The following is a 24,640-nucleotide window of genomic DNA, read 5'->3' as shown; positions in this document are numbered from 1 at the left end:
AAGAGGAGACAACATGTGAACAGGTTATTGCAACAACCAACCAGGTAAGAAATGCAGACTTTTGCAAAGGGGTGTGTGTGTGCGTATACATCTCTGACCGGACAGCCACGAAGCACTCACTGTGCTTTCCTCTGAAGTCAATAACGATGTGGGTTCGAATCACAGCAGGTCAATCGGGAAAGCACACCCATTCACTATAGCTATCATGGGAAAAGGGCTCGCTCCTTACAGGATCCTCAACTGTGGAGAGGCCGGGAGCCCGCTCGGGGCGTTGGGGACTCTTCTCGGCACCCCAGGGGCTCGGGCAGGACCTGAGTCGCGCCCGCCCTCCCGGGGATGCCTTGGGGTCGAGGCTGCTCAGTGGAGTAGGCGGTCCCGAACGGGGCTCTCCCCGCAGCTCGCTCCCTGGGAGTTGACGGGACCCGAACTCCAGCGGAGCCGCACAGAAAAGGGGGAAAAGCGCCAGCACTTCCAGCCTTCCCACCTTTTCAAATCTCAAAGCCGGCCGGCGCGGGGCGGTTGGAGCGTTTAGAGCGGACCCGCGCCTCAGGCGTCCTGTCCGCCCCACCCCCGGACCGCCCCGCGACCCTCTTCCCCATCCCCCGTCCCGTCCCCGCATCCTTCCCACGCCCTCGTCCTCCTATCTCGTCCCCGCATCCCCCCGTTCCCCGTCTCCGCCCTGCCCCCGCTCAGCACCCGTTCTCCCGCCCTTCGGCCGCGCGCGGCTGGCACAGAACAGGCAGCACACACACACTAGACTGGGCGCCGCCGTCTACAAGACCAGGGCCCTGAGGCCTCTGGAAGTGCCGAGACCGGAACCAACCCCGCAGAGCGATTAATACCGGGGCAGGAGCCAAGAAAACCTTGTTTGGCGGCCGCGGGTTGGGACGCCGCCGCCCGCGGGTTGGGACGCCGCCGCCCGGACGGCGAGCCTTGGCGATCGCGCACGCGCACTAGGCGCCACGCCCCGGAAGAGATCCTGGTCCTGCGACGGCGACCCGGAAGCAGCCCCCGGCGTCGGGGCAGGAGGGACGCGCCCGGCTGAGGCGAGGTCGCTCTGCGCAACTGCTGCGGGACCATGGCGGGGACGGCGCTCAAGAGGCTGATGGCCGAGTACAAACGTGAGTTCGGGGACCGGGCTCTCAGCAGCGTCCCGCGTTCCTGCTCCCGGGCCCCCGTCGTCCGGCGGGGCTGGGGTAGGGAGCCTGGCAAGGGAGCCGGGCCCGGGGCCTCCTCCGCGAGCCCCGCTGTGGGTCTGTGGTGGGTCCCGCGGAGCGTCGCGCTCTGTGCCGGCTGCCCGCCCTCACGCGTGGAGTTGTGAAGTGAAGCCTTCCCAGCGTCGGTGCAGGCAGCGCCGGCGCCGTGTTAGTTGAGAGCGCACACAGTTGAGTCTGCGGGCTGTGTGTGTGTGTGTGTGTGTGTGCGCGCGTGTGCGTGTGTGTGTGTGCGCGCGCTGAGGAATTAGGGGGGAAAGTGTGTGGGTTAAAAGGGGAAAGGCTCGTTGGTTGAGCTTTAGGTGAAAGGTCAGATTTTGGCTTTCTCTCTAATGAAGGAACAGGGCTTTTGAACAGTGCCACCTGTCACTCCTCCTGGGTAGTGTTGAGAAAGCCTCACTAGTGCGTTCCTTGCCGGTAAATTATTTCTAATGTCTGAGGAAAGCGAAGGGAGAATGAGAACCTAGGAACGCTCGGCGTTCCGTCATTTTCCACCGAAAGCCCGCTTGGGAGAATTGCTGCGAGAAGTCTTGGGATGCCGTTATGTTTGAAAGCGCCAGGAACGTGATTCGCCGGTGGAGACAAGACAGTGGCGGCCCTGAGTTCAGACCCAGCGTCTCTGCTCGTTAGCTCTTTGACCTTGTTCCTCTCTGTCGCTGCAGTTTCCTTGTCTTAAAAGGTTAAAGTTGACACTGCAGATGAAGTGCATACTCTTAATAAGTTAGCGGCTGCTATTGTAGTTAGAGTGAGGGGAATTTTGGAAAAAAGTTAAAAATAAGCTAAAAGAATGAATGTGATTTTTAAAAACTGGCAAATGGACATGAAGCTTGAGTTCTTAAACCTGTATTGGTGACACTACACAGTGAGAGTTGTTGTTCGGCTTACGCAGACCAAAACATTGCAGATACAGGCTCATTCACTTACGGTCATTCTTCCCTTGGTATCTGGAGGCGATTGGTTTCAGGACCCCCTGCAAATACCAAAATCTTCGGATGCTCAAGTCCCTACTATAAAACTGGTGTGGTATTTGCATTTAATGTATGCATAGCTTCTCATAACTTTTAAACCATCTCAGGGTTACTTATAGGACCTAATGCAATGTAAGTGCTGTGCAAGTAGTTATACTGATTTTTTAACTTGTATTTTTACATTTTTTAAAAAATTATTTTTCCAAATATTTTGTATTCCTGTATTCGTCCATTGGTTGAATCCATGAATATGCAACTGCAGATACACAGGACCTGCTGTAAACGTTCAAATAACGCTCGCCACCTAGTGTCTCCGAAAGCAGAACATAGAGGCACACCTCACTTTCCTGCGCTTTGCTTTCACTTTGCAGAGCTTGTTTTTTTTTACAAGTTTAGAAGTTTTTTTACAAGCAACCCTGCATGGGAGCAAGTCTGTTGGCACCATTTTTTAACAGCATGTGCTCGCTTCATGTCTCTGTGTCACGTTTTAATCTGTTAACGGTGATGTATGATCAGTAATCTTTGATGTTACTACTGTAATTATTTTGGGGCATCACAAACTATGCCTCTAAAAGATGGCAGTCCTAGTAAATGTTTTGTGTGCTTCACTGACTGGCTGTTTCCCCTTGTCTCTCCCTCTCTTCCGGCCTCTCTCTTCCCTGAGACACAACAATATTGAAATTAGGCCAATAATAACCATACAATGGGCTCTACCTGTTCAAGTGAAGAGTCACACTCCACCCATTTCAAATCAAAAGCTAGAAAAGATTAAGTTTAGTGAGGAAGGAATGTTGAAAGCCAAGATAGGCTGAAAACTAGGTCTCTTGCACCAGTTAGCTAAGCTGTGAATGCCAAGGAAAAGTTCTTGAAGGAAATTAAAAGTGCTGCTCTGTTGAACACAATGAGTGATAAAGTGAAAAAGCCTTACTGCTGATATGGAGAAAGTTTTAGTGGCTTGATGAGAAGATCAAAGCAGCCATGACATTCCCTAAGCCAAAGCCTAATCCAGAGCAAGGCCCTAACTCTTCAGTTTTATGAAGGCTGAGGGCAGTGAGGAAGCTGCAGAAGAAAAATTGGAAGTTAGCAGAGGTTGGTTCATGAGATTTAAATAAAGAACCTGTCTCCATAACATAAAAGCACATGGTGAAGCAGCAATTTCTCTGGAAGGTCTAGCTAAGATCAAGATGAAAGTGGCTCCTAAATTGAGCAATAGAAAAACAAGGTATATAAAATTGCCTTTACAGTATTGGGAGGAGATGCCATTTACAACTGAAACAGCTGGAGAGAAGTCAATGACTGACTTCAAAAGACAGGCTGACTCTCTTGTTAGGGGCTAATGCGGGTCACTTTAACTTGGCTTTGAGTTGAAGCCAGTGCTCATTTATCATTCGGAACATCTTAGGGCCCTTAAAAATTATGTTAAATACTCTGAGCTCTAGAAATGGACAAACAGCCTGGATGACAGCACATCTGTCTACAGCATGGTTTACTGAATATAAGCCCACTGATGAGACCTACTGCTCAGAAAAAAATACTATTTTCAAAATATTATTGCCGACAGTGCACCTGGTTACCCAAGAGCTCTGATGGAGATCTATAAGGAGATAGATGTTTTTATGCCTGCTAACAACATCTATTCTGCGGCCTGTGGATCAAGGAGCAATTTTGACTTTTATTTAAGAAATACATTTCGTAAGGCCTTAGCCGCCATGAAGAGTAATTACTTTGATGGATCTGGACAAAGAAAACTGAAAGCCTTCTGGAAAGGATTTATCATTCTAGATGGCATTAAGAACATCTGTGATTCATGGGAGGAGGTCATCGTATCAAACATCAGCAGGAGTTTGAAAAAGTTGATTTCAATCTTCATGGATGACTTTAAGGGGAGGAAGCAACTGCAGATGTGGAAATAGCAAGAGAACTGGAATTATAAGTGGAGCCTGAAGCTGTCACTCCGTTGATACAATCTCATGATCAAACTTAAACAGATGGGGAATTGCTTCTTATAGATGAGCAAATAAGTAGTTCCTGAGATGGAATCTACTCCTAGTCACAATGCTGTGAACATTGTTTTGAAATGACAACAAAAGATTGAGACTATTCCATAAACTTAGTTGACAAAGCAGTGGCAGGGTTTGAAGGTATTGACTCCATTTTGAGTGAAGTTCCACTATGGGTAAAATGCTGACAAACAGCATCACAGACTACAGAGCAATCTTTTGTGAAAGGAAGAGTCATTCCTTGTGGCAAACTTAATTTTGCCCCTCCCCGCCCCGCCTTCATCACCTACCACCCTGATCAGTCAGCAGCCGTCAATATCCAGGCAAGACTGCACCAGCAAAGAGATTATGACCTGCTGAAGGCTCAAATGATTGTTAGCATTTTTTCAGCAATAAAAATTAAGCATATTTTTGGCAAATAATTTTTTTTTAAAACAGGGTTTTGGTCTGTCACCCAGGCTGGAGTGCAGTACACAATCACAGCTCATTGACATCCTGAGCTCAAGCTATCCTGAGTAGCTGGGACTACAGGCACATGCCACTATACTTGGCTGTTTTTTCTGTCTTCATCTTGACCTCCCTCCATGTTGTCAGGGCTTGACAAAAGTGACTCCATTTTGATTCTGACAGCGTTCACACTAGAACAGGGGACTTTTACTTCTGTGTCCTCATGGGAAGCCTGGCTGGTGAGTTAAATGTGTGAACACCTACCATTTCTTGGCATCCTGGTTTGTATTTCTGTCTGTTTTAGTTTTATTTTATCCCTATTTCTAGGGTTAGGCTAGGCTGTGAGCAGGTATTTTCTCATTTTGATTGAGAAGAAAATCATTAAACCCTGCATAGGAAATTAAGTTCAGGCCACTGCTTCAGGCCAGTCTTTGCATTGTTGAACTTGTATTTTCTAAGGATATTTGCATTAGCAATGATATGTTCTCCCTTTTACTGTCCTTAACAAGTCTCATTTATTATTTCAATTATATTGTCATTTAGTTTGCAGTAGTAAAACCTAAATAATGGTTGATTTTCAAAGGTGTGTTGCGAAGTGTATTGTGTGCTTTTAAATGTTAACATGAAATTTTGGATCATGTGTAGAAGGTAGAACTCTAAAGCTATCTCCCCAAGATCCCCATGCCCTAGTTTTTCAAACACTTTCTAGTATTGTGGTGGAAGGACTTTGGAGATATAATTAAGGTTACTGTCAGCTGACTTAAAGAGAGGGAGATTATTCTGGATTATCCTGGAGGATCCAGTAATCACATAAGGCTGAAAAGGAGGCAGTGAAGGCAGGATGGGGAGCAGTCAGAGATTCAACATATGACAAGATCTCTCCCTTCTGTGGCTGTCTGTGAAGATGGACGAAGGAGCCATGAGCTAAGGAAGGCAGGCAGCCTCAAGAAGCTGAGAATGACCCCAGGCCAACAGCCCCGTGGAACTGAATTCTGTCAGCAACCTCAGTGAACTTGAAGTGGCAGCCCTGGTGAGACTGTAAGCAGAGAACTAGCTGGCCCATGCTATGTCCAGACTTCTGACACTTGGAAACTCTGAGATCATCAATGGGTTTTGTTTTTTTTTTTTTCTTTTTTTGAGACAGAGTTTCGCTCTTGTTACCCAGGCTGCAGTGCAATGGCGCGATCTCGGCTCACCACAACCTCCGCCTCCTGGGTTCAAGCAATTCTCCTGCCTTAGCCTCCCGAGTAGCTGGGACTACAGGCATGTGCCACCATGCCCAGCTAATTTTTGTATTTTTAGTAGAGACGGGGTTTCACCACGTTGACCAGGATGGTCTCGATCTCTTGACCTTGTGATCCACCCGCCTCGGCCTCCCAAAGTGCTGGGATTATAGGCGTGAGCCACTGCTCCCAGCGGGTATTGTTTTAAGTCACTAAGTTTGTGGTAATTTGTCATAGCAGTGACAGAAGATGAATACAGCATGTTAATGAGGGGACTTTTTTCCCCTGTATCTTAATAATGTGATATGTTTGTTATCCATTTAGTGTTTATTTTTTTGTGTATCTTAACATCTAGTTTGTCCCCCTAATGTATTCGAAGGTAGCACATCCCAGTGTAAAGGTGGACTTGACAGAATCAACCTCTAGACAGAATGGGATTTAGATAGATTTGGATAGATGTTCAGGCACACCTTATTGTTTTTGGGAATAGTCATACAACTGCAGAATTTAGAGGTGGTGGGACCTTGGCTGTGATTCTGCTCAGGCCCCCTAATTTTACAAATTTTATGGAATTGAGCAGCAGACAAGGTTTTGCCTAGGTTCATAAACAGGAAAAAAGGAGAGTCAGGAAAGAACTCAGTTGCTGGCCGGGCACGGTGGCTCAAGCCTGTAATCCCAGCACTTTGGAAGGCTGAGGCGGGTGGATCACGAGGTCAAGAGATCGAGACCATCCTGGTCAACGTGGTGAAACCCTGTCTCTACTAAAAATACAAAAAATTAGCTGGGCATGGTGGCGCATGCCTGTAATCCCAGCTACTCAGGAGGCTGAGGCAGGAGAATTGCCTGAACCCAGGAGGCGGAGGTTGCGGTGAGCCGAGATCGCACCATTGCACTCCAGCCTGGGTAACAAGAACGAAACTCCATCTCAAAAAAAAAAAAACAAAACTCAGTTGTTGTAAACTGCTGTTTTGTTTTGATGTTGTCTTCACCCATCATCCAGCCTTTCCTAGGAGTGTCAGAGATAGACCCAGGTAGAAGTGGGCTACCATACAAAGTGCCACCCATGGGGGGCACTAAAATCAAAATCATCTAAAATTAAGGTGTTGGTAGGGTCATTCTTCCTCTGAGGGTTTGAGGGGAGAACCCTTAACTTGGCTCTTCCAGCTAATGGTGGTTGTTGGCTATCCTTGGCGTTTATTGGGGTTCTCTTGCTTGAGGTAGTGTAATTCCAATCTCCACCTTCATCTTCACTTGGCCATCTTCCCTCTGTGTGCATTGGTGCCCAAATCCTCTCTTACAAGAACACCAGTAATTGGTTTGGGGCCCACCTAAATGATATGACCTCATTTTAACTCGATTACATCTGCAAAGACCCAATCTCCATTTGGTCACATTCGCAGAACCTGGGTGGGCTTGAATTTTCAGGGGACACTATTTAACCCAGTACAGTATCTAATAGGAACCCAAAACTTAACGTGTATATGAAACTGAGCTCTGAAACTGAGCTCCTGCATTTTCTACCGTCATTGTTCACACACCCTTCCCTCTCTGCACTGACAGCAGCCTCGTTCTTCCAGTTGTTGGGCTAAATTCCTTAAAACCTCACTTTTATAGCCACGTGTAATTTTGTGTCTTTCCTTCAGACTTGATCACGGTCTCTACTCACTGTTCCCTGCTTGTCCAAGCGCCTCTCGCCTCTGGCCTAGATTCCTGCCTAGAATCTAGCCAGGTCCTCTACCTCCTGCTCTTGATGCATTTTCCTCTGCCTTCAGCACAGCAGAGAGCCATCATGCCGCCCTGCTCAGGACCCTTGTTGTGCCACAACCAGAGTGGTCATGGTGACCTGTGTGGCTCAGCATGCTCTGTCCTGGTTCCCTCTCCTCCAGCCCTCCTGGCCTCATTGCTGTCCCCTAACTCTGCAGGCTCAATATGCTCCTCTCCTGGGCTCCTGGGTGCGGTGACACTTTACTTACCTGGCTGACCTCATCACTTGTGCCCTCCCTGAACCACCAGACCCAGTCTGTCCTTCCTGTTACTGTCATGTTTCCCCATGATTGCCCCTTTTTAGTTTTAAAAACTATTTTTGTAGAGACAGGGTCTTGCCCAGTTTAAAAACTTTTATTGTGAAGAATATCGTATACGTAAAAGTGTAGAAAAGGTGTATGTTTAGATTAAATGATAAAATGAGTATCTGTGTCCATGGCACCAGCTTCAGTGGAACAGTGGCAATAACTTGGAAGTCTTAGTGCTCCTTCCTACCACCCCCAAAACTTAACCACCCTTCTGAATTTTGTATAAATCTTTCTTTATATGTACCACTTAAGATATTGTTTACTTTTACCTGTTTTTGAACTTAGTAGAAATGGAATTATGCAGTATGGGTTCTGTGAATCAAATCTTTTGCTCAGCTTTGTTTCTGAAATTCATTTATGTTGAAACATTTATGGCCATGTTGCTTAATGCCAGCGTAGTGCGAAATATGTTGTTAGGTGATTTCATCATTGTATAAACATCTTAAAGGATGTTCACACAAACTCAAATGGTAGTGCGTACTATACACCTAGGCTATACGGTGGAGCCTGTTGCTCCTAGACTGCAGACCTGTGCAGCATGTGACTGTACTGAATACTGCAGGCAAAATGTGACATACATCATTAGTGATCCCTCAGCTCCATTATAATCTTAGGGGATGCTCTTCATATATGCAGCCTATCCTCTACTGAAATTGCATTATGTTGTGCATAACCGTAGCCTTAGTTCATGTTCGCTGCTGAGAAGTATTTCATTTTGTGAATCGTAGGGCCTCAGCCCCACTGGGTCATGGGGTGTCCCCTATAGCTGTACTGCATCCGAGAAATAGACAGGTCACAGAGGAACTGCAGAAGAGCAGCTGGGCTCAGGGGCCATGCCACCTATGAGCGGAGACAGGCGAGGCCCCGAACGTCCGGAAGAGTCTGTATTTATTAGGTACAAAGCAGGGGGAAGGGTCGTGAGGTCATCTATAGGCTTAGTGATAGGGCATACATAATCATGTGAGTAACAAGCGAGGGGGTCACTCCATTAGGTCACCTGGGCAGACAGGTGGGTCAGGTGTAGTAGTAGAGGGTCATGTACAGAAAAGGGGGTCCACCCCCATTAGGTCACCGAAGCAAGGAGGTGGGCTGTGTGCAACAGGTGTCGTGCGCAATACTTCTTATCTGGGGGCTGGAGACTTCAGAGGATTCTAATAGAAGAATACTGTAAGCCAATGCAGTGGGAGCTGACAGACTTGTGCTCTTCTCTAGCTATTTTATGGGAGGATGATTTGAGCTAGCACAGAAGCAAGAAAAGACTGACAGGGTGTACAGCCGCCGTGACTGGTCACACCAGAGGGATTCTTTTCCCTCGGTTATTTGCGGGATCTCAGGCCTGAGGCCAACTTTCCACAGGAACTGGATGCAAGGTACTACAACTCCTTTATCAGGAGGAGAGGCTCTCATTCCAAGCCTGCCATACAGTGTGTGCCCTTTCAGGCAGGGCCGCTGCCGCCTGGGTCTTTGGTTCTCGTCCTGGTCTGGCTGTTTTTCCATGTACTGCTTCTGTTCTGTGACTGCTCTAGGCATTCCTCCTACTATAAACTACTATATGGTTATATAGAAGGATTATATAAGTTGGTGCTAAATGTGTCGGTATAGCTCCAACTACAATACCTATATGATTATATAAAACATATATATGATTATATGGACTACAGTATTTATATGACTACATAGAAAGATTATATGGAACTAAGTATGCTAGATATAAGTACTAAGTATGATTATATAAGCTAGATATATATAAGCAGTAAGTTATACTTCAGGCACTAATTGTTCCGACTATAAACTAATACATGATTATATATAAAGGATTATATAAAGGGAATAGCTAGTAACATTATAAACTAAGGTATTATTCAGGCACTAATTGTGCCTGGGGTTTGCACAGCTCTCCTTCCTTGGTGCCCATGTTGGGGGTTACCCACAGTGACTAAGCCAGAATTCATCCATTCCATCATTGGACATTTGAGTTATTTCCAATTTTTTATTTTTACAAAGAATGCTGCTGTGAATGTTTTTGAATGTGTGTCTTGGTGCGTACATTTGGATTGTAACAGGGTCATGGAACACTCATAATCAGCTTCACTAGGTAATACCAAACTGCTTTTCAGTGTGGTTGTCTAGTATGTATTGCTGCTAGCAGCAGCTGAACTTCCCCAGTGCTGGTCATGGTCGCTAACACCTTGGTGGTGTGTTGCGTTTCGTTAGCAATTTGATGAATATGATGTCGTATCTTCAGGTTTTAATTTGTACATCGGTGATTCTGAATGAAGTTGAATATCCTTTTATGTACATAGGCTATTTGTGTGTTTTCCTGTGTGAAATGTCTGTTCATGTTATTTTTAAGAAATTTTACATGAATTATTTTTTTCTTAATTACTTGTAGGAGTTCTTTATATATTCCCATAACTTTATATGCCCCAATCTTGTGTTGGTTATACATGCTGTAATTATTTTATCCCTGTTTGTGTTTCATTTTTAAGCCTTTGTGCTGTCTTTTTTCCCCCAGCCACCTTAAAAATTAAAAAAAGCTCTGAGGTACTATTGACATATAGTAAATTGACATACTGAAGCGTACAGTTCGGTGAGTTGTGATATATGTGCATTCCCATGAAACCATAACTACAGTCAAGGTGATAAGTGTGTCTGTCATCCCCAGAAGTTTCCTCCTGCCCCCTTTTTAATTCATCTTTCCCCTCCTCCCTTCTTCTGCCCAGTTCCCAGGCAGTGACCCGTCTGCTTTCACTTACTATATAGGTTGTTATGTACTTGTCTTCTGTCAGACTTCTTTCATTGAGCACGATTATATTGAAATTCATCTGTGTTGTTGCTGATGTCAGTATGTTGTTTTCTATTGCAGAGTTGTAGTCCATTGCATGGATAGACTACAATTTGTTTATATATTTACCTGTTGGTGGACAGTTGGTTGTTTCCAGGTCTAGGCTATTAGAAATAAACCTGCTATGAACATTTGTGTGCATTTCTTTCTTTGGATATGTGCTTTCATTTCTTCTGTGTAAATAGCCGGGATTATAATGGGAAGTGTATGTTTCATTTTTAAAGAAGCGGTGAAACTGTTTTCCTAAGTGTTTGTACCAGCTTACATTTCCCTAGCAGTGTATTAAGCATTCCAGTTGCCGGTTGCTCCACCTCCTTGCCAACACTTGGCATGGCCAGTTGTTTTTTGTTCTTGCTTTTTTTTTTGAGACAGGTTCTCACTTTGTCACCCAGGCCAGAGTGCAGTGGTGTAATCATGGCTCACTGCAGCCTCTGCCTCCCAGGCTTAAGTCCTGCCACCTTAGCCTCCCAAGAAGCTGGGGCTATAGTCGTATGCCACCTTGCTTAGCTAATTTTTGTGTTTTTTGTAGAGATGGGTTTTGCCATGTTGCCCAGCCTTGTCTTGAACTCCTGGGCTCAAGCAGTCTGCCCACCTTGGCCTCCCAAAATGTTGGGATTACAACTGGGAGCCACTACGCCCATTTAGTTTTAAAAATTTTAGCCATTCTACTGGGTGTATAGCAGTCTTACTGAGGTTCTGTTTTATTTATTTATTTTTTTTTAGACTCAGTCTCACTCTTTCATCCAGGCTGGAGTGCATTGGCATGATCTCAGCTCACTGCAACCTCCACCTCTTGGCTTCAAGCGATTTTCCTACCTCAGCCTCCTGAGTAGCTGGGACTACAAGCATGCGCCGCCATGCCCGGCTAGTTTTTGTATTTTTAGTAGGGTTGGGGTTTCACTGTGTTGGCCAGGCTGGTCTCGAATTCCTGACCTCAGGAGTTCGCCTCAGGCTCCCAGAGTGCTGGGTTTACAGACGTGAGCCACCGTGCCCAGCCCTTACTGAGGTTTTGATCTTCTTTTGCATAAGACTCGTGATGTTGAGCATCATTTCATGTGTTTATTTGCCATCCATATGTCTTTTTTGATGAAGTGGCTTTAGTCTTTGCTCCTTTTAAAGTTGTGTTGATTTTTGTAAGAGTTCTTTGTATAATGTATTTACAAGTCTTCTGTTGGATGTGTGTCTTGTAAATGTTTTCTGTTAGTCTGTGGCTTGCCTTTTCTTTTAAATTGCAGTGAACACAGTTTTATCCTCTTAACAACTTTTAAGTGTACATTATAGTATTGTTAACTTCGTTAACTGTGTGCTTATTGTTGTGCCACAGATCTTTAGAACTTTTTCATCTTGTGTGAATGAAACTCTACCCATTGAACAACTCTTGTGGCATGTCTTTTAATTTTTACAATACTGCCTTTGAAAGAGGAGGGTTTTTATGATTTCAGTGAAATTCAGTTATTGACTTTTAAAATATTTTTTGTTTTTGTGTTATATTTAAGAAATAACTGCCAAACATCAGGTGACAGTAGGATTTTCTCCTGTGATTTCTTCTAGATGTTTTATAGTTTTAGCTCTTATATTTAGGTCTGGGATTCATATCAAAGTTTTCCATATGGTGTGAAATAAAGGCCAAGGTTTGTTTGTAAATTATTTGTAAATATCAGTGCAGTTGTTTCAGCACTGTGTTTACGAGGGCCACCCTGCCACAGGCTGGGCGCAGCTTAAATAACAGAAATGTATTCCCTCACAGTCCTGGAGGCTGGAAGTCCAAGATCAAGGATAGGGCAAGGTTGATTTCTTCTGAGGCCCTGTCCTCTGTGTTTATGTTCTCATCTCTTATAAGGATGTTAGTCAGATTGAATTAAGATCTACTCTAATGACCTCATTAATTTTAATTAACTCATTAAAGGTCCTAGTCACACACTTTTCTCCACCTTGTTTTTTTCATATACTGTGTCCTGGAGTTTGTTCTGTACTAACATGTAGAGGTATTTATAACTGCGAAGTACCCTACCAGTATACATACCATAATTCGACTCTCCTCTGTTGATAGACATTCAAGTCCTTTCTAACTTCTTTTTGCTTTTACAAATAGTCCTGAAATGAATAGCCTATGTATACATCTTTTATTTTCAACAATGTTGTCTGTGGGATGGATTCCTAGAAATGGAATTGTTGGGTCAAAAGTTAAATTTATATTTAACTTTGTGTAGTGGCTGTTTTTTAACTCACTATTTTAAGTCGCGAAGAATGGCCTTTGAAAATGTTCCTGATACTAAGATTCGTCTCTTTTTTTGAACTTGTTTCTTGACAGTAAACATGAAACTGTATGATTTTGTGTACATGTGTATATGCTTTGGAAGCAGAAAACAAAATGGAAAAAAATCAAGTGTCCAGAACCATTCCCTCCATCCTCTGAACTCATTTACTGCAATTCTTTATTGACCAGTAGAGGCCACTATTGAATAACAAAGCTGGTGGGAAGTCCAGCGCACACCTGGGCGGTCTCTGTGCAGAGCATGGATCGCCAGGAACAGGTGTGGAGCTGCAGTTTTTAGACCACGCTTTCCCCTCCCTAAGGGAGGTTGTCACACAGGGGAGTGCCAAAGGGGAACTCCAGATGAAGATTAAAGCCAGCTCTCTTTGGTGGGAGCTCTTCTTCATGGTGCCACGAAAGTGATTTGTAAAACCCTTGTGTATTCTGCTGCCAGGTCCCACTTAGTTGCCCCCTGACATTGTATTTCTCCCACACCCCACCTGCTTAGCAGTTTACAGTCCATCTGCCTTCATCTGTTATTTTTTTCTTATAATTAGGTGGTTTGACTTGAGATACAAGAATGGGACTAGATTTTTAGATGACTGGGTGTAGGAAGCCTGGCAAATCAGAGAAATAACCAAATCTGTGGTTATTTCTCTGATCTACTTCCCACGGAGAGACACAAAGGGAGTCCTTCAGGTCCTAGCTTGGTACTTGACCCCATTCACATTCAATTTATCCCCACTTTGAAATATTTAATGCACTGGGCCCTTGGGGCCAGCACTTGCCTTCAGCCTGCCTTGCTGGCCCCTCCTTGCCAGTGCCCCCTCTCACTGCCGGGGTGTTAGCACACCCTCCTGACTGCACTTGGCTCTCTTCAGGACCTCTGTTCTCTGGAGCATGGTTTCTCAGCAGGTGTTGGTGGCATTTTCAGTGAAACAGTTTTTCCTTGTGTAGACCTTGTTCCTAGCATGATGTTGAACATTCCTGGCTCCTTGCTGCTAAATGGCGGTAGCATTCTTCAGTCATCACGGACTCCAAAAAATGGCACCTTCTATTTCCAGATATTCCCTGGGAAACACTGCTCTAGAGGGTCCTGTCCAGTGCCCGGTGGTTATGTATGTTCCATATGCAAATAACTCCCTTGAGCGTTAGCCTCACTCCTCCAACCACTGGCCTGTCACCTCTGCTTGTCTGTGTATTGGACATCTCAACCTTAAATATGTCTCCATGAGAACTCCTGGTTTTCCCTCAGATCAGAGCGTCACGTTCCAGGTGAAGGGAGTGCACCGGCTCCAGAGAGACTCGCGTTGTGCCTCCACCCCCAAGGCAGCTCAGTCCTTGCTCACAGGAGCATCACTGCCTTGGTTCCCATTGTTTTCCTGCAGAAGCAGGTGTTCTTACTAGTGAAGTTTAGCTTTGACTGTTTGGAGTTATCTCTAAATGCAGTTAGGTATTATATATTTTTTTAGGCCTGGCTTATTTCACACAACATATTTTGTGTAGCTGTGGGTCGTATATTTTTGTTTCTGTTCCATTGTAAGGAGAATTTATTGACTTCGTCTCTTGGCAAATATCTTGTTTCCATTTTCTGGCTTCTATGAGTAATGCTGCTGCGAAAATCTGTAGACATGTCTTTGGTGCACATGTGTGCATGTATTCTTGTTGAATATGTGGAATTGCTGGGTCAGAGTCAGTAACTCCAGACTCTTCTCCAAAGTGGCTCTACCAAGCTAGACTCCCACCAGCAATGTGTTTCTGTCTCTAGATCCTTGCTGACACTTCCTACTGTCAGTCTTAAAAACGCTGAGGATAGGGTTATTCTGGTAGGTATAGTGATAGATTCCGTGGCTGCAGTTCACATATCACCACAATTACTGGTGTTCAGTAACTTATCACGTGTTTGTGGGGCACTTATATGTTTTTGTGTGAAGTTGTCCAAGTTTCTTACTGATTTTTCTTTTTGGTTTATGTTTTAAAAATTGATTTGTAAGGCATTCTTTAGAAGTTGTGGATATTAGCCTTTATGGATTAAATCTTGCAAATTTCTTCCTCTCTGGGGCTTATCTTTTCATCCTCTTGAAGATACCTTTTGATATCAGAGGTTTTAATTTTAATGTTCTTAATTGTATCTGTCTTTTCCTTTATGATGAGTGCTTTTTGGCTATTTATCGTTAGTTCTGTTTAAGTTTTTATACTAAGAGCATGAAGATATTCTCCAGTATTATCCTCTAAGAGGTGTATTGTTTTCTATTTCCTAAAGCAGCAAACATAAACTTAGGGGGCCAGCTTTACTGAGGTAAAATTTACACAAAATAAAATGTGCCAATTTCAAACAGACAATCCTTTGAGCTTTGACAGGCATATGCTCTTGTGTAGCCATCATTACAGCTATGATACAGGAATACGGGACATTTCTGTTACCCTGTGAAGCTCCCTTTGCAGCCCCCTCCCATCCCCCCAGCCTCTGGTGACATTGGATTTGCTATTAACTGTAGTTTTGCTTTTTGTAGAATTTCATGTCAATAGAAGCATACGGTGTATAGTCTTTCGCATCAGGCTTCTTTCACTTAGCATGATGCTTTGGAGAGTCATTTATGTTTCTGTGTGTGTTTGTAGTTTGTTCCTTTTTGTTGCTGAGTAGTATTCCATTGACTAGATATACTGTGGTTCATTAAACGGTTGATGGATGTATTAGCCCGTTCTCACACTGCTATAAATATACTACCCGGGACTGGGTAATTTATAAAGGAAAGAAGTTTAAATTGATTCACAGTTCCACATAACTGGGGGGCCTTAGGAAACTTATAATCATGGCAAAAGGGGAAACAGACCCCTTCTTCTTAAGGCAGTAGGAGAGAGAAGAGCAAGCCAAGGAAGAACTTGCCACACACTTGTCAGATCTCGTGAGAATTTGCTATCATGAAAACAGCATGGGGGAAACTGCCCCTATGGTCCAGTCATCTCCTACCAGTTTCTTCCCTCAACACTTTGGGATTACAATTTGAGGTGAGATTTGCGTAGGGACACAAAGCCAAACCGTATCTTTCCTCCCTGACCCCTCCCAAATCTCAAGTTGTTTTCGAAACCATTCATTCTGTGATTGGTTCCATTTTAAAACCAATCGTGCCTTCCCAACAGTCCCCCAAAGTCTTAACTCATTTCATCATTGACTCAAAAGTCTAAGTCCAAAGTCTCATCTGAGACAAGGCAAGTCCCTTCTTCCTAGGAGCCTGTGAAATCAAAAGCATGTTAGTTACTTTCAAGATACAATGGGAGTACAGGCATTGGATAAATGCTCCCATTTCCAATGGAAGAAGTTGGCGAAAACAAAGGATTACAGGCCTCCATGCAAGTTTGAAATCCAGCTGGGGAATGATTAAATCTTAAAGCTCAAAATGATCTCCCTTGTGACGCCATGTCTCACATCCAGGGCATGCTGATGCAAGGAGTGGGCTTTCATGGCCTTGGGCAGCTCCGCCCCTGTGGCTTTGCAGGGTACAGCTCCCCGACACCCACCCCCTTCAGCTACTTTCATGGCGGGCATCGAGTGTCTTCAGCTTTTACAGGTGCACAGTGCAAACTCTTGGTGGATCTATGGTTCTGGAGTCTGGAAAACGATTGTCCTCTTCTCACAGCTCCACTAGGCAGTGCCCCTGTGGGGACTCTGTGTGAGGGCTCCAACCCCACATTTCCCTTCTGCAGTGCCTTAGCAGAGGTTCTCCATGAGGGCCCTACCCCTGCAGCAGACTTCTGCCTGGATATCCAGGCATTTACATACATCCTCTGAAATCTAGACGGAGGTCCCCAAATGTCAGTTCTTTAATTCTGTGCATCCACAGATCCAACAGCACATGGAAGCTGCCATAGCTTGGGATTTGCACCCTCTGAAGCAACAGCCTGAGCTGTACCTTGGCCCCTTTTAGCCATGGCTGGAGCTGGAACAGCTGAGACACAGGGGACTAAGTCCCAAGGCTGCACAGAGCAGCAGTGGGGGTAGACCTGGCCCACAAAACCATTTCTTCCTCCTAGACCTCCCTGCCTGTGATGGGAGGGGCTGCTGCCAAGATCTCTGACACGCTCTGGAGACATTTTCCCCATTGTCTTGGCCATTCCTTGTTACTAATGTGAATTTCTGCAGCTGTCTTGAATTTCTTTCCAGAAAATGGGTTTTTCTTTTTTATCAACATCATCATGTTGCAAATTTTTCAAATGTTTATTCTCTGCTTTCCTTTTAAATATAAAAGTTCCAATTTCAGATCATCTCTCTCAAATTCAAAGTTCCACAGATCTCTAGGGCGGGGCAAAATCCCGCCATTCTCTTTGTTAAAACAAAGCAAGAGTGACCTTTGCTCCAGTTCCCCAGAAGTTTCTTATCTCCATTTCAGACCACCTCAGCCTGGGCTTCATTGTCCATATCACTATCAGCATTTTGGTCAAAGCCATTCAACAAGTCTCTAGGAAGTTCCAAACTTTCCCACATTTTCCTTCTTCTAAGCCCTCCAAACTGTTCCAATGTCTGCCTGCTACCCAGTCCCAGAAGTTGCTTCCACATTTTCAGGTTATCTTTATAGCAGTACCCTTGGTACCAATTTACTGTGTTAGTCTGTTTTCACGCTGCTCTAAGAACTTCCCCGAGACTGGGTAATTTATAAAGAAAAGAGGCTTAATTGGCTTACAGTTGGACCTGGCTGGGGAGGCCTCAGGAAACAGTCATGACAGAAGCCAAAGGGGAAGCAAGCACCTTCTTCACAAGGTGGCAGGAGAGAGAGGAGTGAAGGAGGACCTTCCAAACACTTGGGAAAGCACCAGGTCTTGTGAGAACTCAGTATCACGAGAACAGTATGGGGTAAACCGCCCCCGTGATCTAGTCCCCTCCCACCAGGTTCCCCCCTCAGCACCTGGAAATTACAGTTCAAGATGAGATTTGGGTGGAGCCATGGAGCCAGACTTTCCAGTTTGGGGCTATTATGCATTTAGCTACTATGAACATTTACATACAAGTCTGTGGCAATGTAAGACCCAGTAGAATTGCTGGGTCTTAGGCTCAGCGTATGTTTAATTTTAGCAGAAATGGTCAAACTTCTTTCCTAAAGAGTAACCAAACTGTTTTGCATTCCCATCAGTGATGCTAAACTTGCCAGCAGTTAAAGTCTTTAATTTTGGTTATTCTATTGTGACTAAAGATATTGATAATGCTAAAGCTGTTGAGCTCTATCTTATTGTGGTTTTAATTTCCATTATCCTTATGATTCACAGTGTTGAGCATTTTCTCAAATGCTTATTTGCCATCTATTTTAGTCAGTTCAGGCTGCTGTAACAAAAATACCAAAGACCAGGGAGCTTAAATGACAAAGATTTATTGCTCCCAGTTCTGGAGGCTGGGAAGTCTGGTAGGGCTGTCTTTCTGGTTTGCAGGTAGGTGGCTATCTTCTCTTGTATCCTTTCATGGCCAAGAGGCAAGTCTCTCTTGTTTCTTCTTAAAAAGGTGCTAACTCCCCTCGTGAGGGTTCTGCCCTCCTTACCTAATCTCCTCCCAAAGGCCTCACCTCCCAATGCCACATATATTGGGACTCAACTTAGGAGTTTTGGGGGCACACAAGTATTTAGACCGTAGCACCATTCATGTTGACTCTGGCAATGGCTGTTCAACTGTGTTTCCTCTGTCTCCTTTTTTTTTCTCTTACCTATTTTGATTTTTATATTGGTGCGAGATGGGGAAAGTTTTATTTTTTGTCTTAGAGATGAGCATCATTCGTGGAAAAGCGTGCCCTTTACCTCTGGGCCGTAGCTCTGTGTTCCCTCGAGTCAGGGTCTGTGTTGGCACAAGTTTGCTTTTGGGCTCTCTCTTCTGCTCCATGGTTCTGTTTAACTTAGAGCCAGTGCAACATTGCCGTAATTTCCATAGCTCTGTAAGGAAGACTTGGTAACTCATAGATGAAACTTTTTGTTTATTCATTTTAAAGATAGTGCCTTGAGGCCAGGCGCGGTGGCTCACGCCTATAATCCCAGCACTTTGGGAAGCCGAGGCAGACAGATCATGAGGTCAAGAGATAGAGACCATCCTGGACAACATGGTGAAACCATGTCTCTACTAAAAATACAAAAATTAGCTGGGTGTGGTGGCGCTCCTGTAGTCTCAGCTGCTCGGGAGGCTGAGTAGGAGAATCACTTGAACCTGGGAGGCGGAGGTTGCAGTGAGCTGAGATTGTGCCACTGCACTCCAGCTTGGTGACAGAGTGAGACTCCATCGCAAAAAAAAAAAAAAAAAAAAATGTCTTGGCTATTCTTGGTTGTTTGTATTTTTATATATCTTTTAGAATCATCTTGTAAAATTCAAGCAAGAAAACTTGTTAGGATCTTGACTAAGGTTGCATTGAATCTATAGATTCAATTTTGAGGATTGATAATTTTACAATTGAGTTTTTAGTCCATTAACGTGATATCCCCACTTATTAAGGTCTTTTAAAACTTTTTGTTAATAATGTTTTCTGTTCTGTTAGAGACCTTGCACATCTTTCAGAAACTTATTTTCATGTATTTTCCTTTGTAATTGGTGTCTTTTTAGACGTATTTTCTAATTTGCTAACACGGTCGGTCTTCTGTATCCATGGGTTCTGCATCTGTGGGGTCAACGAACTATGGATTGAAAATACTTGGGAAAAAAAGTTATATCTGTACTGAACATATACAGGCTTTTTTCTTGTCATTAGTCCCTAAGCAATATAATATAATAACTGTTTATATAGTATTTATGTCATGTTAGATAGTATAAGTAATCTAGAGATGGTTTAAAGCAGGAGTCCCCAAGCCCTGGGCCCCAGATCTGGTCCATGGCTGGTTAGGAACTGGGCCACACAACAGGAGGTGAGAGGCGTGGGAGGGGGCATTACCACCTGAGCTCTGCTTCCTGTCAGATCAGCAGTGGTGTTAGATTCTTAGAGCACAAACCCTATTGTGAACTGCATATGTGAGGGATCTAGGTTGTGTTCTCTTTATGAGAATCTAATCCCTCCACCCCCTACTCCCCGGTCCGTGGAAAAATTGTCTTTCATGAAACCAGTCCCTGGTGCCAAAAAGGCTGGTGGCTGCTGGTTTAAAATATCCAGGAAGATGTTTGCAGATTATATGCAAATACTACACCATTTTATACTAGGGATTGTGGGAGGTCCTGAAACTAATTTCCCATGGATACTGAGGGTCAAGTGTACATAAAAATGCAGTTCAGTTCTATGTATATATATAGACTTCATATTCAGCAGCTGCACCAGACTCACTTTTACTGATCATCTTCAGATTCTTTTGGGCTTTCCTATGTATGTGGACGTAGCATCTGTGAATAGTAAGTTTTATTTCTTTTTCAGTCCTTATACCTTATATTTATTCGGCAAGGATTTATTAATTTTCTGTCTCCTCAAGGAGCCCCCTTTTGTTTCATTGGTTTTCTGTATGTTCGCTTACTGTTTTGTTAATTTCTCCAGTACTCTGCCCACCGCACTCCAGCCTGGGCAACCAGAGACCCTGTCTCAAAACTAAACAACAAAGTAACCAACAGGAATCGTTTGGAAAGACAATTTGCCCCTTATGTTTGCTTTTGCATTTGTAAAAAGAAAAAGAAAAATAAAAGTCTGTGTTTTGTTGGTGTAAAGAACTCTTTTTGTAGTCTTTATCAGAACCGTTACTGGTCTAGGTAGTCACTTTGGGCAAACAGAACTTTCACTTGTTAGTATGTGTATTCTATGGTTTTCAGGCTTATATATCTTGTAAAGGTGTTTTGTTAAAATGACAGTGTAACATTTATTCTGTTTGGTAATGGTTTTACTTATTAATTTTATAGAATTAACACTGAATCCTCCAGAAGGAATTGTGGCAGGTAAGATACTAAAGTTAACTTCCTTATAATTTACTTTTAATTGCCAAAGTTCCCTTCAAAGTTAAAATGGTGTGAAATTTTTTCTTACTCTACAGGCCCCATGAATGAAGAGAATTTTTTTGAATGGGAGGCATTGATCATGTAAGTTAATCATATGTGTACTAGTTTTTAGGGCTTTGCTGGAAGTCAGATGTAAGAATCACATCAGCAATGTGACTGTGCCCCAAAGTCACCTGGAAAAAAGACCGAATTCTCCAGTAATGCCCAGCTCTTCTCTAGGCTGCTGATCTGAAAGCAGAGAAGAACCTGAGCATTGATCCAAAAGAAAGGAGTGTTTCCTTAGAGCCAGTCAAAGGTTTAGTTATAAACACGTAATATATGTATTATATATTAGCGAGTTTTAAGGTGGTAATTTTGGAATGTTATATGGTCATGGTTAACCTCAAATGGTGTGAGTGGCTTTGGCTTCCAGAAGTCCCTAAATATCTGAAATTTTGACAAGAAAAGGGTCCTCAAAGGTATGGGGATCACACCAGCATGTTCGTGCAGACTTGCCTGCCCTGTCTTTGGGCCAGGACGTTTTTTTCTTTTTCTTTCCTCTCAGTTCATCTCTTCTGTGCTGCTTCTCTTTTTTCTGTTGCCTTGTCTAGGCTTGTTGGCCTTGCTTTCTGACCCAAGACGTGGCTTAGTACTAAGTGAGTAGTGTGGTTCTTGTTTCATGGCATTCAACTTAGGGTGACATTGCTTGGAAACACATGGACCTCTGATTTTAGAGTGTTCTGTGGCCCTGACTCACTTTGCTTTTTCTTCCTTCTACCTTAGATGTGCAATTTTTGGCTATTCTTAGTATATTTTCACCAAAGTGAGGTTAAGTAAAATTTAGGAAGTTGAAATTTGTAATCAGTCTCTGTTTTCTTTCTTTTATTTTTATTTTTGATGGAGTTTCGATCTTGTTGCCCAGGCTGGAGTGCAGTGGCGTGGCCTTGGTTCACTACAACCTCGCCCCCTGGGTTCAAGCAATTCTCCTGCCTCAGCCTCCCTAGCAGCTGGATTACAGGTACTCGCCACCATGCCCGGCTCATTTTGTATTTTTAGTAGATACAGGTTTCGCCATGTTGGCCAGGCTGGTCTCAAACTCCTGATCTCAGGTGATCCGTTCGCCTCAGCCTCCCAAAGTGATGGGATTATAGGAGTGAGCCACCGTGCCCAGCCCAGTTTCTGTTGTCTCATTAGTGAGATGTTTTAATTTGCAGAAAGGTCTCAGGTTGGGTTTTGTTGCATTGAGAACTGCTCTAGTGGGCAGGGTCTGAAAAAGTGAGGGCTGTGGAACAAGCATGCGCTCTGGCTTGATGTGTGACCTTAAATTTCACTGTGCTTTTGGAATTTGCCGATTGCTTGGATCACATTAATTCTTAATGCTCTACAGGTTAGTCTGAGAAACAAATGGCAGCTAAGTGTTGTCTGTGGAGGTTAAATTGATAGGAAAATTAGTTTTTTTGATAAATAGAATGTTTTTAAAAAATCGTCACTCTGCAGATGGCACAGCAGGCCTGCCATTTCCTGATCATTTGTAATATCCTAATTGCTTGGGCCCATGGCACACATTTTTTCTGTGTCTGAAGGTTTCTGGAATCTGTGTTTGTGTCTGATGTGACCCCGGGGCAGTTATGAGATGGACGGCAAGCAGGTTCCACAGTTTGCGCTGTCCTCGTTAGTGGCCTGTTGGGCTGTGTCGGGTCAGCTCTTTGTATTTCTGTCCTGCTTGTGTCACGTGTTGACGCAGGCGCACCTGCACCCACTCCAGTGGGCCAGCACGCCTGCTGCAGGGGCACAGAGACGCGGGAGGCCTGTCTACGTGTAGACGTTGAAGGCGCCTTTTGGGTCTGCAGTGTTTGGAGGATGTTGGCGCCTCAGTAGGCCTATTTAGAAGCTCATTAAAGGAACAGTTGAGCCTACTCATGTGCTTTTAAAAAAGTGTTCATTGTTAAAAATCTATTAGGGTAACTATTACCAATTTTAAATAAACAGTATAAAATTAAACCAATATTTTGAAAACCTGTCTTAAAAAGTAATTAGAACTATTTTTAGGTAGAGCACTTTTGTGTTTGAACAAGGCTTTTTGCATTAGTGTGGAATTCCCCTGCTTGAAGATCCTGGTGAGTTTGTGGGTTTTGGTCCTGTTCCAGACCCTTCACAAACAAGAGGCCGTTTACAAGTGCACTTAAAATGCCTATTAGGGAATTAACTGTCCTCCCATCGATTTATCTCACCCTGCTATTTTGGCAGACATCTCGCTAAGTCTTTACTCGTTGGCAATAGGTTTCTTCTTTTTCTCTTTATTGTTAGATGGTTTCCAGGGCCACGTCTCTACCCTAGTGTTTCTAAAACGTGGGCTTGCCTCACGGAAGTCTAATGGCTGTCGGTTTTTGCTGTTGTGCTTGCCTTAAGACCCAGTGAAGAAAATGTCTTCTTAGATACCCAAGCAGCAAATACTAAGTGCCTTATATATTAGAGCCCTTGTGTGAGCATACAGACTTGTCAAAGATGCACTGAAATCTTTACCTTGGAAGATCAGGGTTGAGGGGTTAGGATAGAGAGTAGAATAGCTTCGTGAGTAAGAGGACCAAATAATAAGAGTTAGCAGGCTGCATCTTTAGTTAAACACGGGAAATAACTCTGCTGACCCTGCCGAGCTCATGGTGGAGTCTGAGCCTGTGGTGAAATAGAGTGTGGCTGGGACGGCGGCACGCTGGGGGATGTGGCCTCCGTGGCTGTGATTGTCAGCATGGCCTCTTGCTCTTGGCCCAGTCACTTTGCCTCTCTGACCTTCACTTAACGTGGATCAAAACAGAGAGGTTCATCAGCATCTTCTAGACAGATGGTTACAGGTCTCGCCAGCTCTAGGGTCCATGGCCTGTGATCCCATTGCCACTAAGCCACGGTGATGGGGGTGTACCTGCGGGGGGGCTGGCCTCTTTCATTGATGCACTTCTGTAGGGTGCACCCAGCGCTAGGTAGCTGTTCAGTGCCAGTGGCGGACGAGGCATGGAGTCCATTGGGCCTTGCTGTCTGCTGTGTCCTGCTCCAGCATTCCCAAATCAGCTGGCTGATTGCTCCATGGATTCACTGGTCCATGCTCCACTGCTGTCACCTCCCCAGGCTAGTGGCTCTAGAGGCTGTGGTGAAATAAGAAGGACCTTCCTTTACTGAATGTTGCGTTTTGGGTCCAGTTGGTGGATGGGTGCTCCCAGGTTCTCCAGCTGGCTCACAGCAGCCCCTTGAGGGTTCCCAGGCTGCCACTTCTCCTGCCGGGAGCCCTCCTCACACTTCAGGCAAGTGTCAGGGGCACACAGCCTCCCTTTATGTCCAGATTTCTTGTTGACTGAAGACTGTCACAGAGCATATCTTGGCAGTATTGTACCTTGCTAAAATAAACGTGAGATAATAAAATAGGTGTTTATAACCTGTGTTGTATGTAATCCCACCATAGCAGTTTCTTCAACAAAAGTATAGCAGAGATCTCTATATGAAGAGGCTATTGCCACATTCATTGTGGCAATAAAACTAACTCAACATAGATCAAAGGCCACATTTATTGTAGTAATAATAATGAAAAGGGGAATGTCACTGTTCCACATAATTGATGGAGCATCTATATAGAAGAATGCCATGTAGCACTAAAACTGTTCAGGTAGAATTTTCATCCTGGAAAGTTGTACACAATATGAATGGAACAGGCAAATT

At 44.2% G+C, this 24,640-nt stretch overlaps 1 protein-coding gene across 4 annotated transcripts in view; it reads left to right on the top strand.

Moving 5' to 3' along the window:
* UBE2G2 (ubiquitin conjugating enzyme E2 G2) overlaps positions 1 to 24,640 on the top strand; it is a 40,060-nt gene continuing 15,420 nt past the window's right edge. For 3 of the 4 annotated variants that reach the window (XM_012444436.2, XM_012444416.2, XM_012444428.2), the window contains exons 1-3: positions 1,029 to 1,121; positions 20,861 to 20,896; positions 20,992 to 21,037. In XM_012444436.2, coding sequence (XP_012299859.1) covers positions 1,079 to 1,121; positions 20,861 to 20,896; positions 20,992 to 21,037 — 125 coding nt within the window. In that variant the 5' untranslated portion in view covers positions 1,029 to 1,078. Of the gene's footprint in view, positions 45 to 1,028; positions 1,122 to 20,860; positions 20,897 to 20,991; positions 21,038 to 24,640 lie in introns of those variants that run through there. The other variant, XM_012444421.3, reaches the window with a different exon arrangement.

The sequence above is a fragment of the Aotus nancymaae genome, unplaced genomic scaffold (assembly GCF_030222135.1).
Source record: "Aotus nancymaae isolate 86718 unplaced genomic scaffold, 86718_ANA_hifiasm-v0.15.2.pri h1tg000022l_1, whole genome shotgun sequence".
NCBI lineage: Eukaryota > Metazoa > Chordata > Mammalia > Primates > Aotidae > Aotus > Aotus nancymaae.
The sequence above is the reverse complement of the archived record's forward strand: the minus strand, read 5'-3'. Positions and strand labels throughout refer to the sequence as shown.